The following is an 18,756-nucleotide window of genomic DNA, read 5'->3' on the forward strand; positions in this document are numbered from 1 at the left end:
GAAACAAATGAGGAGTGAGGGGGGGGGGGGTGCGAGGAAGCGAGGAAAGGGGGAAGGAAAAAAAAAAAAAAAAGTTGTGTTGCTACGTGGCACCGCACGTCACAACTTTGACAGCCACTTTCAAAAGAGGGCAAGCGACCTCGAAACAAAACACGGCGACTTGCGGTACGTTTTGCGGAGGTGGGGAAAGGGGAACGAACCTTTTTGACCCGCCGCGCCGTGAACAGACCGATTCCATCCTGGACTTTGGACGAGCGCAGGGAGAATCTGTCCGGCACGTACATCCCCAACATGTCGGTGGTCCGCCGCTGTCTTCATGAAACGCCACAAAATGAACGCTAGAGGTTTTGGAGGCGAGCCAGCATCGTCGCTTCGGATTCGGAGCCTCGTTTTCGACGGCGTCCGCGGCGGCGGGGAGAGTCCAGGTCGGGGTTCGGGTCCGCCGGGGCCAGGTTGGACTTGTTGCTACTCGGCTCGGGGCAGGAAAGGCGAACGGCGCCTTCTGATTGGTCCAAAAAGTTTGTAACCAGAAGCTGTACCTTTTGCTGCAGCCAATGAAAATGCGGCCTCAGCAAACTCAAACTAGAACTCAACATGGAAGACAAGACAGAAGCACATACATTTGTGGGATTATGGTATCGTTCAATAAATGCCATTTATTTTTTTGCATTATCCAACTAACATTGACTTCTGATTTTAGTATATAGTTCTATACATTTGTACATTTGATTATTTTTACTGTCACTAATCTAAGTCATTTACCACCCATCCATCCAGTTTCTGAACCGCTTCTCCTCACTAGGGTCGCGGGCTAGTAATTTACCATTTTTTAAATTTTATTTTATTTTATTACATCACGTACTTCCACATTATATGGATATTTTATGTTTACATTGTTTTTATTTTGAGGATATATTATTAGACAGGTTTTATTTTATTATCTTATATTATTCAATCCACATGTTCTTATTATTTCTTTATATCAGATTTCATTTTTGATCAGTTTAAGATTACTAAGAAAACATTTTTACTTTGAATATCAAAATATTTGCATTATATATATTTTTGATTGTACTTTATTTTCATGATATTATTAGTTTTATTTCAATCAAACAATATGTATTATGAAAAATAAAAAAAGACACTGCATACATAATGTTGTTATTGTTGTTGTTATTATCATCATCATCAACGTGGTTATTATTATGAATTGGACGTCTACCAGCACCCCAATCATTCGAGAATGTTTTAATACGTTGAAAGGTGTTTTAAGGGTAAAATAATTTTTTGAAGTGATGTTTAATTTCTAGATTTCCGGGCATATTTTGAGGTGGGTCTGGAGTATACAAATCCCGCCGTGTCGAACACGGTCATATGTATGTTCTATCCGTCTCTCGCAGAAGTGAGTTGCCCCGCCCATTTTTCCCGAGATCCCCATTTTATGTTTTCATGGGACAACACCGAACAAATGACATTTTGCCGCAACGTAGTTTGAAGTGTGCACTTCCTGTGCGCTCCAATCCAGTGATTGAAATTGCTGTCTAAACAGTCCGCCGGCAACAAAAGTGACTACACCCCGAAGTGAAAGTGTCCAAATGTACAGTAAGCAGCAAAAGTAGCAATTTTCCTTCCTCTGTGTCATGTGACTCATTTGTGTTAGGAGGTGTTAAATTTGGTGTTATCGGTCTCAAAAACACTTTTTTGCAGTTCGGTGACGGAAAATAAAAGCTTACATCTTCAAGCCAGATGAGAGACTGTTTGCGAATGTCGTATTGTCTCTAAATACATAAAACCCACTTTGAAAACATTTTTACAAAAACTCTAAAAAAGTATAGCTTGCGCTTGAAAAAAAATGACTCTGTTAACCTATGATCCAAAAAAGTGTTTTTTTTAAAACGAAAAAAAAATACTTTCTTGTCGTATGATTACATTCCATCTTTTTTTTTTTCTTGAAAACGGAATTTTCCCAAGAAAACTCTAATTGTGATAACAGACTTTTTTTCCCCAAGAAAATCATAATTGTGATAAAATGTCCTTTTTTGAAAAAAAAAGTTAAAAGTTTTCCCCCGAAATGATCATTTGTTTCTAAAAAAAAAAAAAAAAAACTAAACTTTTTTTTTTTTTAAAAATAAAAAAAAAAAAAAAAAAAAAATTTTTTTTTTAAAAAACGAAACTTTTTTTTTAAAAACTAAAAAAAAAAAAAAGAAAAAAGTTTTTTTTTTAAAAAACGAAATTTTTTTTTTTTTTTTTTTTTGCCTCCCAAAAAGTTGAGTTCGCCAGACTGCGGTCACTGATGATTTGCACGACGTCACATTTTCTTCAAATTCCGAATTGTACGATGTCTTCACTGTTGAGGCGAGCGTGGCTATGATGCTATTTATATTTGATATTAGTCCGACGGGTGTCACATTCTTTGGCTGAGAAAAAGCAAAAGTGCAGAAGAAAATGGCTTTAAAATGACAGCCTTCTTCCCCGCTTTCTTGTAAATCTCCAGCGGACGTCCCGCTTCGCCCTGACGGACGGCTATTCGTCGGACAAATTGACAAAGCAGACGACAGAGACGCATTTGTCTCTTTATTAAAGACGTTCCCGACCGAGACTCGGACTCTTCGGGACCGCCGCCAGCCGCCAGAACTCACCGCCGGCCGGGCCGCGCGCTTTTTCTCGGAGCAAAAATGGCGGAGAGGAGATTCTTTCAGCCTCGAGCAAATATTTTCTCTGGAGGAACAAACCTCCCGTTTGGCCAACGCACAAAACCTTCCATACACCAGTTTCCAAAATTGATGTGTGCATTCCCCCCTCAAATGGCCCAAACGTACGTTTGGAGGGGGCCCGGCCACCCCCGCCTCGCCGCAACTCCCTATTTCAAGGCTGAATAAACCATTTCCTGAAGCGGCGAGGTCACGGGATGAAACGTGGTTTCACTTGGAGGGGCCTGCGTCGCCTTTTGAGGGAATGACAGCGCCGATGAAGCGCGACGAAATCACCAGACCGCCCTTGCTGTTATGCAGCGCAATTTTTCGCAGCCCGTACACGAGCTTTACTCGAGCGTCATGCTGCCACACCAGAAAAACCAAGTTCAGTAGGACGTTATAACGGGATACATTTCACCTTTTAACGTGATCAGTTCAGTATCATGTTGTAACGTGCTGAATTTGAAGTTTTAACCGGATAAACTTCCTGTTCAAATGGGATACATTTCATGTTATAACGCGGTGAGTTTCACTTTCGCATTCGGGAAAAGCCTTTCCTTCCGGTTCAGGTCACTGACGGAGCCCGATGAAGGTATGCGCGTCTTATACATCGAAGTTACTAGCTACATTACAAGGCTGATCTTCTATAATCCTTTAAAAAATCAAATCAAATAAGGCCAAGGGTTTCAAAAGAGTCAATATTTCAAAACAAGAGACAAATACCACCTTCATTGCTCCGTTTTGTGCAGAAATCAATTTATCGCGTTTTAATGGCAGTTATCACGTTAAAACGTGCAATTTATTACGTTTAAACTCGGAATTGATCATGTTATACTGAAATGTATGTAACAGGCGTGTTCTTCTGGCGTGGCAGCTTCCATACGAGCGAGACCATTTGTCATGCAAATTAAGTCTAGCCGCTCCATTGTTCTTAAAGGCGACTTTTTTTTTCTTCTTCCCCCAAAAAATCTTGAAAAAGGACAGCTTTAATTATATATATATATATATATATATATATATATATATATATATATATCTCCGAAAAACTATTGTTTTTAAAATATGACATGATTGTCCTAAGTTCATCACTTTGTTCTGCAGTTGTTCTTGACAAAGATGCAACCTTCATGCAAAAATCCAGTGTTTTTCTGAAAAGAAAAAAAATTAAAAATCTGACATTTGTTTCTCCCAAAAATATGATGCCATTGTTGGAAATGAATCTTGAAATGAAAAGGTCTGAGCCTTCTGCAGCCATGGCAAGTCTGTAAACCGAAAATCGTACGTTGTACCCCGAGCAAATGGGTCTTTTCAAAAATTGTTCATAAGACAAATCATTGGGAAACCGGCTCGTTCGTAAACCAAGGTTCCGGTGTATCCGGTTCCATACTATCGGCATTGTTCCCTGTGCTCAAATGAAGATCGACCAGTGTCGATGAATAGGAATCGTACTTGCTTTGATTCTACTCGATGTGCCAAGTTGAGGCCCACAACAAGTAACCAACCGCTCAATAGATCCCGTTGACACACGCGGCAAGTACATCTTTGCGGCGCTTTCCAAGACTCTCAGGCAGCTCCCTGGAAGATCCTCCGCATTACTGCGGGGCAACGGGAGGTTAATGGAAGCCAGGCGGCAGGAGCCTCCATGCGTTGCCTCCGAGCGGGGAGCGCTTGATTGACGCTAAGCTGGCCACGACATTCGCCAGCAGCGCTCCCAAAAGACCTTTTCGCCGTCACGTGGCGCGTACTACTTCCGGGTGGCAAAAGATGGACATCGAGGAAAGCGAACCAAAATGACTGTGGGCCTGTGAAGGATCCATGCTGGAAATCTAACAGGATGTCGGCTGGTGTGGTTTGAAGCAGCCATCTGGGGGCGAATTACAAGGCTCGTGCAGCGCTTTGACCAACTCCTAAGGAATTCACCCAAACGAGCCACACGCCATCTCACGTGGGTGGCACCTGACGTCAAAGTTTGACCATCATTTTGAGGATTCCCCAAACGTTGGACGTACTTCCCAGCGAGCTTCACTCAGTGAGAAATGCCTCCTTCAAACCAACATGGCTGACTTCCTGTTCAATTTCAAATGTCCTGTTGCAAAGTGAAATTGGTGTTGGGGGCTGATTTTATTTTTTCTTCGAACTTTTCTGCTACGTGACAAATGGCATTTTCAAACCAACACGGCTGACTTCTTGTTCAATTTCGAGTGTTGGCCCTTGAGCGTCTTGTCATGATAGACGTGGCCACCAAATTTGATGTCGATTAGTGAAACTGGTGCTGGGGGCAAATGTTCTTGCGTCCGCTCAACTCGACGAACAAGAATGAATACACATGATTTCCAAAAATGTCGAGTTTGCGGGCACGTGAGCATGTTGTTCGCAGTTGACTCGTCCTCCGGCGATCCCTGTGATCGTTTCACATGTCTCTGTGGGCTATCACGTTATATAACCTTCAACACGAGGCGCTTTCGTCTCGATGGCGCCCGGGCAAAAAGAACACGACACCCAGGGTGACACGGGGATTACGTCTTCTATATTTAGTGTTTATGTACTGGACATGAATATTGGCAGGACAACTCTGTACACGTGACACACACTCGCGCACACATTCAGGCCATCGCGCACACAAACACACGTTGATACAGTGATGATAACACAACATCTCCGAGCACAGGACACAAGCACAAGAGAGCGATTACACAAGGGAATGTCATGGTAACACTTCATCGAGAGAAACACAGAGAGAGAAAAAGTATAAAATAATTTAAAGTCTTGGTACAATGTGGTGGAGAACAGGCAGCGAGAGGTCTATACAAGCTAGCATTCGTTCTTTCCACTTTCAATTGGCAATCGGAAATCAAAAATGACTGATTATTTTCTGATTTTTGTTTTTAAATGACAGGAAATGTTCCATCTTTTTTGCCGCGGATACAATCGCAACAGGTGGAAATCTGTGAGATAGAGAGGCCATTCAAAATATATATCTTTGTTATGGTGTAACCTATGAATAGTTTGAACATGTTAAAACACACTTTTTTGTACGCACTTGGACACAAAAAAAAAAACAAAAACAAACGGCAGCATCCATTTCATAGGTTACTGTACATTTCGTAACATTGGCGACTCTCTGTGTGAGTGTTGCGTGTGAGCTGTGGCTGACAGCAGCAGTGTTAATGTGTTTCACTCTTCTCCCGGCATTTCATAGACGGCTGAAAAGTGCATCGCCGACTGCGGCTCTCCTTTCCCACAAGCAAGGGCATCACAATAGGTCATTACACAATGAAAACAATGGCTTAAAAAGCCTGCGAGATAGCCTTTAGTCTCTGTAAGCTGTACAATAAGACTTCCAAGATTTGTGTCCATGGTATAATATGGCGGATGGATCATTTGATGGATCGCGGCGGTTGTCCGGACTGATTGTGGCGTGGAGCGATGGCTAAAAAGAACAAAAAGACTGGTAAACGTACAAGTACCCATCCGACCTCTAAGTGGAAAAAGTACAGACTCTGAAAAGTCAGAAAAATGAATCATCGAATCAATTTCATATGAAAAAAAAAAAAATCTAGTTAAGAAAATTAACAAAGCATTTCAGTCCTGCCCCAGACCCATTTTTCCAATTATGATGATTTTTTTTTGGGAAATCCATCCAACCATTTCGTCTAGCGCTTCTCTTCATTTGTGATTCGTGTTGCGGCTGAGCTGAATCCTATCCCTGGTCGCCAGCCAATGGCAGGGCGTATATAGACAAATAACAATTCTCTTTCTCATCTACGGGCAATTTAGAGTCCTCCAGGAAACTAACGTATGTTTTGGGAATGTGGGAGGAAGCAACTGCAGAAACGAGAGACCGTGCAAACCCTCGCCATCGGAACTGTGAGGTGGAGTGTGACTGTTCTTTTGCGTGTTATATAAAATAAATAATCACAAAATAATCAGTCTTTTTTTTTGTTTTGGTTTTTTGATTTTCGAAAGTCAATAGTCACGCAGCGACGATCGAAAGACGATCCCGCTGACGAGGTGGGGGAAATGTAAACATAAATATACAGGTGGATGTCTCCAGCAACAGTTCCGTCTCCGCCACAGGTGAGTAGTCAGTCTGTATATCTTTCAAAGAGTTAAATAAACTTATTCCATATATATATTTATAATAGATTTCTTCTTCTGTTGGCAGTCACTTTTAGCAGTACTTCCTCGTTTTCACCAGTTTGCTCTGGTACTTGACCGAGTGTCCGCTGTGCGCCACCACGTAGACGTCCAGCAGGTAGCTCTTTCCGGCCTCCAGCCCCGCCACCGTCTCCGTGGTCACCGCCTTCTGCAGGTTGGGGCTGTGGAAGTACTTGCACAGAACCTTCTCCGACTTGCGCCGCGTCTCGGGCCCGGCGCAGCGGTTCTGCTCGCGCCGCCTCTGCTCCTCGCCGTAGTCGTCGGCCACCTCCTTGCGGTAGACGCAGTATTTGTTGCGCTCTTGCGTCCCCAGCCAGGCCACGGTGACGGAGGAGCAGGTGCGCAGCTTGTCGAAGGCCTTGATGCGGGTGTCCTCGGGCAGGGACGGGAAGGGCTGCTTGCTGCCCGCTCGGGTGGTGGCCAACACCTTGAGAGTGGAGGCGCCCTTGCGACTGCCCCGCAGGCGGATCAGGTACTTGGCCTTGGGCTTTCCGCGCAGCTGGAACTGCCGCACGCCCTCCACGTTTTGCGAGAGCAGCAGCTTGCCATCGCGCCTCACCTGCACCTGTACCGCATCCAGACAGGCGTGCACGAAAAGCGTCACCCGCTGGTGCGACGACACGGGGGCGAAGCGAAGGAACTTGCTGCCTTTCCTCTTGATGAACACGTCTGACACTTTGCCGTCCTTGAGCTCCACCGTCTTCTGCCGGGCTTCCTCCTTAGTGCGGGCGAAGGTGCCCACGTAGGCGGTGCTGGTGTTGGTGGCGGAGTTGACGGCAAAGACGTCAAAGTAGTACTGGGTGTCAGGCTTCAGGTCGGAGACGGTGAAGATGTTTTTGTTTCCGATGCACAACTTGTGAATGTCTGACGTTTTGGGCTTGGCCGGGTACGCCCGCGAGATCTTGTTGCTCATCGGGCCTCGGTCTTTGCCGGGCGGGACGAAGCCAAAGTGGGCGAAGTCGAACAGACTGAAGTCCCTGCCCGGCTTGGGCGCGAACATGAAGGCATCGTCGGCGCCCATCTTGGCCTCGGCGGCGCACATGCTTTTGAAGTTGTGCTCCTTGTTGATGACCACACAGTACTGCACCGGCTGGCCCATCAGGAAACCCGTGGGCGTGGGCTTCCAGGCTAGGGTGACGGTGGTGCGACCCAGCGAGGTGACGTCCACGCGAGGGTCGTAGGGCAGCTCCGGGTAGGGCTGGTCGGACTCGGGTGTGGTAGAGGCGTACACCTTGAAGTTGCTGTCCTTCTCGGTGCACAGCAGCTCCAGCTGGTAGAGGCCGGACGGCGCGCTGGTGGCCACGTAGGACTCCACGTCGTTGCCCTTGTAGGCGAACAGCTCCGTGCCCTCGTCCACCGTCACCTGCTGCTTCTGCTGGTCCAGGGGCTCGGGCTCCCCTGAAAACAACACAGGTGCAACCATATTTAGCGATCCGTTCAGTTTCATTGGCAAAGTATCGGGATCAGTTTCTTCATGCCACCAGTATTGTTGGCAAAGTATCGTCATAACGTATACGTAGTATTGTCGGTATTGTTGCTGAAGTATCATGGGCAAAGTATCATCATACTATCGGTATTGTTGGCAAAGGTTTACGATACCGTCTCTGCCGAATCGGCGGTATCGTTGGCAAAGTTTTCAATACTATTGGTATTGTTGGCAAAGTATCGTGAGACTATTAGTAACTTCTGCCAAGTATTATGCTGCTATTGGTATCATGTAGCTTCAGACTATCACCTCCATTGGCAAAGTATCGTGACACTCTCAGTATCATTTGAACAGTAACGTGATATTATTGGTAACAAATTGGTCAAAGTACTCTGCTCTGATCAGTATCGTTGGCATGTAGTGACGCTACGGGCATCGCTGGCATTGTATCGCGATACTATCGGTGTCATCTGAAAAAATGTTACTCAAAAAACTATTGCGATACTCTATCGTTGGCAAAGTATCTTGACACTACGGGTGCCGTTGGCAAAGTAATGTGTGTCACAATAGCAAACTATATACTACTGTCATACTACCTACTGTATGATATACGATATGTCGACTTACGATTGGTATCGTCGGCAAAGTTTAATGATACTATCCGTATCGTGAGCAACATATTGTGATACGATCGGTATTTTTGGTCAAGTATCTTGGTACGGTCGGCAACTCTGACGTGAGGATTTTTTCCCTTCCTTCATCTGTTGAAGGTCGGATGCAGTGAGAGGAAGCCTCACGCGCACAATTATCCACAAACACGCCCGCCGTGATTTCACAGCAAACATCCCGAAAAGATCACAGCCCCCCTGACGTCGACTTGGCCTCGGCTACAAAGGAGCCTTGTGGCTTCGGAAACAGTTCGAGCTCTTGCTGGAGAAACCATAATATTATGTTTGTCGACCGGAGAGTCTTCTCGGCGGTGTACTAAAAATTAACGCTCCAGTGATCTGCTCCCAGCGCAGCCATGAGAACAAACTCCCCGGTCCAAATTGGACACGGTTGCTCCACTTTAGGAAGCAACTCTGCTCCTTTTGACGCCAGGAACATGTCTTCAACAGCGAACGCGAGCAATAAATCATCTGGCTGAGGTTTGACGTGACGCGCGCCCAGGTGTTCGCGTATGTTACCGTGCAGACGGCCAGTATGCTCACATCACACGGCAAACACCCTCAAGCCCTCACTAACCTTAGCCCCGCCATTGTCAAATGTCCTTTTTCGTATATGCCGCGGGCGTAAGAAATGGACGGTGGGCAGCAAATTGCCCACGGGCCAGAGGTTAGCCAGCCGAGCCAAACGAATCGATTTTACTTGCAGATGCGCAGTCGGTCACATTTGTACGTCTGTAACAAAGTATCGGTATCGTGTGTAACGTGTCGTGAAATGGAAAAGTATCAGTATCGTGAGCGGTCACACGCGACACTATCGGTGTCTTTTGCACAGTTTCCTACTATGATACTATCTGTATCACTGGCAATAAACATGATTTGGCACAGTATCGTGATACTATTGGTATCGTTGGCAACGTTTTTGTGCTAGCATGGTACCGAACTGAACTGGATTGGAAGAAGCTTTGGAATTCGAGTATGAAGCGGTCAAAGGGAAACGAAGGAGGGAAGACGGCCAGACGGACAGACACAGTGGCACCCGACTTGAAAGGATCAGGGCGGCCTAAGTAGAGGGACGGCGTGGCTTTGATTCTCTCAAATTAAAGGCACGCCAGCCCGCAGGCGGTCAGACGGAGCGACTTAAAGAAAGTCCGGCCGACGCGCGCACTTTTCCACATCGGACTAGTCATTAAGGCCCGGTCCTCCCGGTCCTCTCGGTCCGTTACCTGACGCCTCGCCGCTGGCCTCCTCGGGCAGCTCCTGCAGCGTCAGCGTCCATTCCAGCGGCGCGTCGCACGGCGTCACCGTCACCGACAGCGGCGTGTTGTCTTCTTCCACCACAAAGTAGTACCTGGGAGAACCATTCCAGATACGCACGTCAGATGCTTATGTTCCAGAGGCGTAGAAAATGTATTTTTCCCACCTACTCTGGCTCGTTTGTTGTAGTTTCTACAGTTCCCTTTTTTTAAAGTCAACTCTTGACATGTGGCGGCTCCGCAATGTTGTGTGCTTTCGTTCTAACGTCCCTTTCTCTGACCACAGTCTTTTTCCCACATTTCTCTCCATTTCTTCAATAATACTAATGACGTGGTGGCGCTACAACGTTGTGTGCGTTCTTACTTTTTCAATGACAATTGTACTGGTGTTCTTTTGTGATATTTTTTTTTTTACCTTTTCGCCGTGTCCCTGAAGAGGTAGCCGCTGACCTCGGCTCCGTCGGGAAGGACGGACGAGTCGTGGAAGATGGACTTGTCTCGGATCTGCATCTGGAAAAGGCCCTCATCTCGCGTGGGCAGCTTCTGCGCCAAAGTCCCCAGAAAACCCAGCAGGACCAGAAGCAGCAGTCCACTCCTCCAGCCTTTACACTGCCTCATCCTGGAGCACAAACACCAGATATGTGTCACTTATCAGCCCCGTTATTGACTCATTTCATGTTGGCTTGATCGGGTATAGCTTCACTCTTGGCTTAGCAATGCTAACAATTAGCAAAAAAAACGGTCCCTTAAAAGCTCTTTTTTGGACGCATTTGGCAAATAGAACAATAGTACAAGACAACAACGAACACATGAGCGATACTTTTAGATAGATAACTGTGCCCTTTCAGTCACTATTTCTTCTTTTTAGTTCAGTGGAAGCCAAGCGAGCTTTCATTCTGGTACATAATTAGATAAACTAGCTAGCAGTAGCGAGGGGGGGGGGGTTCTTAAAGGATTTCGAACGCAAAAATACAGTCATTCACAACACTTTTGGGAAGATGTACGGTTCATTTTATTTTTCAATGTACGGTTCATTTTATTTTCAATCTAAGCCCACGATAATATATATTGGTGCCTTGAATTATGAGTTGAATTTGTTCTGTGACAAAGCTCGTCACTCAATTTTATGTGCCAAATAAATGTTCCCACTAAAATGAATTGAAATGTCATTCATCAATTCAACTGTCATAATAGTGTATGTACAGCGCTGGAAAAAAATATTTCAGAGATCCCAAAAATGTTTTAAATGAAACACTTGACCATTTTTTTGGTATTTTGACCATTTTGAATCTTCTGCAAATAATGCCAATCTTTGGGAATTATGTTGTCAGTAGTTCACTGATTCAGACGTTTTATCCAAACATGTCTATAAATAGCAAAATCGGACCAACTGTTAATTTTGCAGTGGTGTCTCCATATTTTGAGCGGTGTATATTTTTTTGCCTTGCGGATGCGGGACCTTAATTAACGCTCAACGCGAGTGACAGATTAGCTATAGCGTGACAGATAAAAAGCGAAAGGACGGCAGGCAACCAAGCGGACGGAGGGATTAAATTTAAAAACACGAACGGAGGGAAACCACAGCGGGTTCATAAACCGCTTAATAATACATATTTAAAAATCCCCCAAATCCGCGTCGTTGAACATTTATTGAGGTTTTTGTTGGCGCACAGATGGGCGCGGTGCTGAGAGGACCTCGCGTGTCCTATTGATTTTTGGAGCCATTGATCGCGGCTGATGGGAACGCCAAATCCCTGGTGATTTAATCAGCGTTATGGCGGCAGATTAGCCAGATAGTTTGCCGCCGGCCGTGCCGTGTCCTTCAAGTGACCTTCACGACCGACCAAAAACACCGAGCAACCGGCCTCTCCCTTGCTGACCACACACAGCTCGGACTTGAACACGTTTTTGGGGGGGGCAAAGCATGAATGCCGAGAGCGGTTTAAAAAGGCAACCGGCGTCTTTAGCGAACGACAAGGATCGTCCCGATCCAAAGATCCAAAGCATACCGCATCATGTATATCCAACATTCGTCGATCCGTCGATCAGTCTTATCTTGCGTCTTATCTTTCTCTCATTCTGTCTACGTACACATCTATCGATCTATCGCGATAATTCTATTGTTCCATCCATCATTCCATAGCTATCGTACTTTTATCTAGCTATCTATCATCTATCATTCTGTCTATCGACCATCTATTGTTCTATTAAGCTATCGTTCCACCTAGCTATTGTTCTGCTATCTATCATTGATCTATCGTCGTACTGTATGTGGCTGTCTTATCGTCTACTGCATCCGTCTTGTTCTATCCAGCCATCTATTGTTATACATCTATCTATCTATTGTTCTATAGCTATTGTTCCGCTATCTATCTATCATTCTATCTAGCTATCTATCGCCTATCTATCGATCCATCAAGCCATCTATCTAGTGATGGTTCTGTCCAGCTTTTGGTCTATGTCCATCATTGTACGATCTATCTATCTATCTACAGAACAAGTACCTATTGTTCTATCTATCCTTCGATCTCTGCGTCGCCTGTAAATGTTGCGGGTCCAATGAATGTAAAACTGGAGAAAAACAAAATATTTGAAAAATGTCAATGAATGAATTCGGGCCTTTTTTCTTGTCGGATGTTTTTGAACGTATCTGATGTGCGTTTTGTGATTTTGATTATATTCCGTTCTGTGTCTTGTTTTCCCGCGTCCCATGTCCACGTCTCGTCTCGCTCGTCTCGTCTCGCTCGTTAGGTCTTCGTTCGCCCCCGCGCCCGTGAGCCCTGCTGCTCGTGTCGACCGATCAGCTCCCTGCGGCCGCTCGCGTCTTGTCCAGGTGTGCCTCGTAGTCTCGTCAGCGAGCTTGTATTTTAGTTTCCTGCTTTCGCTCAGTCCGTGTCTGTTCACTGATGCTGTTTCGAATCTCGTCATGTTGGGTTGATTCCCTCAGTTTCTTTGAACCTCGCTTTTCGGGACTTTGATGACTTTGTGTTTTGATCTATGACATACCTTGCTTGCCTTTTTTTTTTCGTGAAATGAAAAATCCTTTTTGGCTCCCAGCTTCGCTGCATTTGCTCTTTGCCAACGCCACCCACGTCGACCCGCGAACACGTTTGATGGAGCAAAGACGCAAAAAGTAGCAGGAGGCTTAACGATACTGTAGTTAATTGCGTGACGCGTTCTCACTTTTACCGCCTGTGTCACATTCGTGTCACGTTAAGATTTGCGCCTTCGCTGTCATGATGTCACCGCTATTAGGAAACACACGCACGTACAGTATATGCACACGTGCTGAGCAGCCGTGCTGGGACACACGATTGTGTCAACATGGTCACACACACGCTGTCATTGCACGACATTAAACATCAAAAAATCTTGCGCATCTGGAACGCATGAGGCGGATTTCAGCAAAGAAGACTTTATGATGATCGTTTTTCGAGGGGGTTGGGGCATTGAAAAAGGCAAAAGCTAACTCAAAGGAGCAACTCCTGATCCAAAGAATACAGACGACTAGTCAACTTTACTACTCCACCAATTTTTCCAGCGTGACATGGACTAGTCGTTAGTCACGGGTTTTTAAGGAGGGAGCAGAAGCGCTTGCAGCAACAACAGATGACTGCGTTGAGTGAAATAAGAACTTTTAGAGTATACATCATAATCATAGTCCTAATTGATTTCAGTCGTCTTCTGTTTTTGAATGTGCAGATTCGGTACAAGTGGGTCAACTAGTAAAGGGAGATAAGTCAGGCTGGAGCAGGATTGACAACAACTTTCCAACGCGCACGATCGAAGAAGAAGAAGGCGACGACCGGGGAAGTATCGGAGCGCACGCGAAGAGGTGCGTGATCATTAGTCAACACGGCCGATTCCCGGCATGCGGAATCCGCGGCTGCGGCGGGCCCAGAACGAGGACGGGTTTCCCCGTTTGGCCGACCAGAACGTGACAGCAAAATGTCAACTGTAACAATCCTCCTGGGATGTTTTAAATGACTGGAGAGAGGAGAAAAAAACAATAACAGTTTGGCAGATTTTAATGTATTTTTGTCAACTTTTTGTCTTTTGTTTTTTTACATTTTTTTTTAAGTTAGCTTTTATACAGGTACGTTTTTCAAATTTTTTTTCAAGTTTTGGTCGTTTTTTAAAATGCATTTATACCCCATTTTTGTCTGTATTTTATCAGCTTTTAGTCTGTGTCTGACATAATTTTTGTATTTTTCTTTTTTTTTTGGGGGGGGGGGGGGGTTTGTTTAGTTATTTTTGGTACGTTTTCTTTTCAGATTTCTTTTGTCGGTTTTGGTGCACAACAGTGCTTTGCCGTACGAGTTCCATCCCAAAGGCGGCGACATTGCCTGAACTTGTACGTGAGCAGAATGCATCTGTCCATCACAAACCGATTGGATTTTTTTTTTTTTGTCAGATTTTTTTTTCTGCTCAATTCTTGTCAGATTTCTTAATGTTCTTGCTGTGTTTTGCCATTTTCCCTGTATTGTTGTCAGTTTTATGACTATTTCTTGACATATTTTGATCATCCCCTCATCTTGTTTACAGTTGTTTTGCCATTGTCTGCTCCCGTGGCCTATTTTTGTCCATATTTTGCTGCGTGAGTTTTTGTCCAAACGTCAAAATGCGTCGTAGTTCATCACTAATCGATGGCCGATTTGTATTTTTTTCAGTTTATCAGATTTGAGGTTTTTCTTGGCACATTTGTCAATTCTTTTTCTATTGTATTTCCCCCCAACCCACCTATTTATTTGTCAATTTTCTTGTATTTTTGCCAGAGTTTTTGACATGTTTTTGTGATTTTTTTTTTTTTTTACCAAAATCCATCCATCCAGGCAAAGGGAGGCGAGGACATGTGAGCGATGCGGTGGCTTTGGGAAGACGGCCCGTGGGAAAGAAGGTCGTCCCCGAACGAGCGAGGCGAGGAAGTCGAGGGGAGCGCCCTCGTGGGAAAAGCAACACTCCGCGCCGGACTCTGCGGAACGACGGGCTTCGCCCCAATGCGCGAGACTCGGGAGCGAGAAGGCCGATCCGCCCGGCCGCGTGTCGTGATCCAAAGCATTCCACATCATGTCCAGTGGCTCAACATACCATATCATATGCCAGCTACAAATGATCTATCTATCTGAACAGATGTACATCAAATGAAAGAAAAATGGTGCCCGAAAAAGTGTTTGGAAACAAATGACGGCAAAAAACACATCGACCGTGACAGTGAAAAGTTGAATACAACTGGACCGTACTTAACGCTACTGGATTAAAACCCGAACATGAGGCAGAGTTGGGCCATTTAATCCGGTGATTCTTCGCATACTACACTTTGAGAATGACTGATTTAGGCATTAGCGGTTAGCCTTAGCGCAGCCCCGGTCGACAATAACTGCAGCAACACTGGCGGAATTTCTTTCAGCGACAAGTTTTCATATGCAAATGCGGCTTTAGTTACGCTACGCCACGCGGACCTTTCCCATTTCAAGACTTTTTTTTCTTGGTTGGTCATCATTCATTGGGGCTCCCCCCCCCACCCCGCTACTAAACGCACCAATTCCCACTTTAACCCCAACCTCCCCACCCTCACTACCTCCCCTTCTCCCACCCACCCGTGCAACCTACTACCATCACTTACGCATTCTCTACTCTCAGTTAAAAGTGTTTCTTGGGAATCATCTCAAACGCTTCACATCGGGACGCATTCTGAGCCCCCGACCCTGGAGTTGGGAACCCCCTAATTCATTCAATTGTACAGAATTTGACATCACTTCCGGGGCCTTAAAGACCACCATTCTCCCACAGAAATGAATACAAATAAAGCAAAGGAATGATGATTGAAAAACATGCAATTTACACTCAGACGACTTTCACGGGCAACCACACACACACACACACACACACACACACACACACAAACGTGATGCACGTTAATGATTTGTTCATGAAAGACTGAAACTTTACTCATTAAAACACCAGTGGTGCTTTCAGGGTCCGCTAGTCAAACTTAACATGCCAGCGAAACACGAGTGATTTGGGGAATCAATGACTCGTGGTGCGTTCAAAGTCCGCAACTCACATTTTGCTTGAAACGGGATGAATTAAAAGCTAATGCCACGTTCAGTGTCCGCAACTCAACCTTGGCGTTGCATGAATGAAGGGTCCACAATTTGAAAAGTCATCTCTTGGATTAAAACACCAGTGGTGCATTCAGGGTCTGCAATTCAACAAAGGTGTTTTCACAAAGTGGTTTATTCACGATCGCCAAGTCAAGGAATTTCTTGGAGTGATAACTCTCGCGCTGCATTCAAGGTCCACAATTCAAACTTTGCAAACAACTTCAACAATAATTGTAATTTAAAACGTGTTGCCAATGAGCTCAAACACTAGTGGTGCGTTCAGTGTCCGCAAATCCACATAGAGATTGCCCCGAATGAGGACACTAGTGGTGCGTTCAGGGTTAACAAGTCAATCTGTTGAGTGCAAAGTAAAAGCAAAGTGGTTTCATTCATAAAAACACTTGTGGTGCGTTCAGGCTACGCAACTAAACAAAGTGGTTTCCGAAGACATTTCTTGAATTAAAATACTTGCGGTGCGTTCTTTACCCACAATTCGAATTCAAAACACTAGTGCGGTTGAAAACAGCAGTGTTGCGTTCAGGGTCCGCCAATCGACAAGTACATTTCTCGAATTAAAACACGAGTGGTGAGTTCAGGGTTGACAAGTCGAACTTTTGAGTAAAGCCAAGTAAGACAAATGTGAGTTCGCGAATTCACCACTTGTGGTGCATTCGCTGTCTGCAATTGAAAGTTTGCAAGTAAACTATTGTAATGATTACAAAGCCGAGTGTTGCGTTCAGGCTCCGCAATTGAACAATGTCATTCCTTGAATGAAAACACAAGTGGTCCACAACACCAATGTCACCAAAGTGATGGACCCAAACCCCAACGTTGCGTTCAGGCTCCACTCGTCAAAGTTTGCGTGCGACTGCATCACTGCAACCTCTTCGAAACTGTTTTTCTTCTTCTTCTTCTTTTTAAACTTCCCGCCGATGCAAAGCACGAATAACGACAACAACAACAACAAAAATCATCATCATCATCATAAAAAGCAAAATGAAGCCACTTTGAAGGAGAAGCCTCGAAAATATCCCAATAAACCAATGCGAAGAAGTTTACTTAAACGCAGCACGACCGCAGCGCCAGATGCAAAGAAGAAGAAGAAGAAGAAGAAGAAGAAGAAGAAGACGACGGCGCGAGTTGCGCTGTTACCTTTGTTAAAGAGCGTGCCGCGTCCCGATGCAGGATGTCGTGCTCCACGGAAGCAAAAGTTCCCGTCCTCGTGCCGCAGTCGTCCGCGTCTCACATCGACGTGCGCGTCGCGTGTGCGCGTCGCGTCGCGTCGCGTGTGCCTGCGTCGCGAGCCCAGCGAAAAATGAGCGAGCGAGAAGCTGAGAAGGCAGAGGGTATCCCTCCCCCCCTCCCCCACTCCCCCGCCGCTCCGGAGACCTCCACTGGATTGGACGCGCCGGCCCACCAGTCGAAAGAGAGAAAGTGAGCGCTGGCACTAGTAGCGTGCACCACTAGTGGCGAGGCACCGACTAAGAATGCTCCAACAGTGGAGGAGATGAAGTGGATTTTTCGTGGACTCCCCACCGTCCCGGTTTATTAAGCGATTAACGCTGCATCGGTTCTACAGATACGATTATCGCCCGGGCCGAATATCGGCGTTTGTTTGTTTTTTTTGCGCACATCTGCCTTTTATTAATCCGATTTGACAAACCTTACTGTCAATTATACACTAGACATTGATTTCATTGCGTTTCATAGTGTAGGACAAGTCCCGAGTCGAGTCAAGTTTTGGGTTGAACTCAAAACAAGCAAAAGTCACAAAGATTAACATTGGTCGAAATTTGGGAAAACTCGATTTAGTGTGGAAAACACGAATTATGTTTTGTTTTATGCTCAGCCTTGGGAGCTCCCTGCACTTAAAAACGGGTCGATTGTCCAAATATCAATTTTCATCCTCCTTGGCTATTGTCTCTTAAAAACGACGACAACTTTGTTGCATTGCTCATCGCAGAGTTCCGGCGGGGAACCAGTCCTCCATTATTTGCAGAAAAACTCACATTTTCTCTTTTTGTGTTTTGGATATAAAAATATAGCTTTGGCGCCATCTGGTGGGATATTAGTGCCAAGCGACTGTGTTGAAATAAGGGGAGGAGCTTCATTTCGTCAGGCCGTCACCTTGTCTAATGGCGAAAAGTGCTTTGCCGCCATCTTGTGGCGTGTGCACTGCGAGTGAATTTGTCATTTTACGAGAATACATTCATCATTTTCAAGATGAAATGAGTAATTTTGCGAGAAATTTGCTGTTTTCCCAAAAAAATGTGTAATTTGGCCACAATTCTTTCTTTTATGAGAACACATTCGTAGTTGGCAAGGTTGCAGTTTGACAAGAATAATTGGGCAATGTTATGACAATAAAGTTAGAATTTGTCAGAAATAAGCTTGTAATTTCACAACTATTCATTCTTAATCTTACCAGAATACATTTGAAATGTGACGGAAAAT

The 18,756-nt window shown here is 45.1% G+C and overlaps 2 protein-coding genes and 1 long non-coding RNA gene across 4 annotated transcripts in view; 1 reads left to right on the forward strand and 2 right to left on the reverse strand.

Annotated features, from left to right (window-relative positions):
• Nucleotides 1–338, reverse strand: part of prdm5 (PR domain containing 5) — a 40,005-nt gene extending 39,667 nt beyond the window's left edge. Inside the window, exon 1 of the mRNA XM_061684227.1 lies at nucleotides 201–338. Coding sequence (XP_061540211.1) covers nucleotides 201–293 — 93 coding nt within the window. The 5' untranslated portion in view covers nucleotides 294–338. The remainder of the gene's footprint in view (nucleotides 1–200) is intronic.
• A 4,869-nt stretch (nucleotides 339–5,207) lies between these two features.
• ndnf (neuron-derived neurotrophic factor) lies at nucleotides 5,208–17,601 on the reverse strand. 2 transcript variants are annotated; one of them, XM_061684225.1, is made up of 4 exons: nucleotides 17,455–17,601; nucleotides 10,614–10,817; nucleotides 10,169–10,293; nucleotides 5,208–8,249 (listed from the first exon to the last, which is right to left on the reverse strand). In XM_061684225.1, exons 2-4 carry the CDS (start codon nucleotides 10,814–10,816, stop codon nucleotides 6,865–6,867), a joined length of 1,713 nt encoding a protein of 570 aa, XP_061540209.1. In that variant the 5' UTR covers nucleotide 10,817; nucleotides 17,455–17,601; the 3' UTR covers nucleotides 5,208–6,864. The 2 variants fall into 2 exon arrangements, with proteins under 2 accessions (XP_061540209.1, XP_061540210.1); XM_061684226.1 differs by lacking the exon at nucleotides 17,455–17,601 and having other exon boundaries at nucleotides 10,614–11,083.
• On the forward strand, nucleotides 10,014–16,300 carry LOC133406555 (uncharacterized). The gene is made up of 4 exons (XR_009769064.1): nucleotides 10,014–10,352; nucleotides 10,635–13,031; nucleotides 13,901–14,033; nucleotides 15,031–16,300. It is a non-coding gene; the product is annotated as an uncharacterized LOC133406555 (long non-coding RNA).
• Nucleotides 17,602–18,756: the final 1,155 nt, after the last annotated feature.

Source organism: Phycodurus eques, chromosome 8 (genome assembly GCF_024500275.1).
Source record: "Phycodurus eques isolate BA_2022a chromosome 8, UOR_Pequ_1.1, whole genome shotgun sequence".
NCBI lineage: Eukaryota > Metazoa > Chordata > Actinopteri > Syngnathiformes > Syngnathidae > Phycodurus > Phycodurus eques.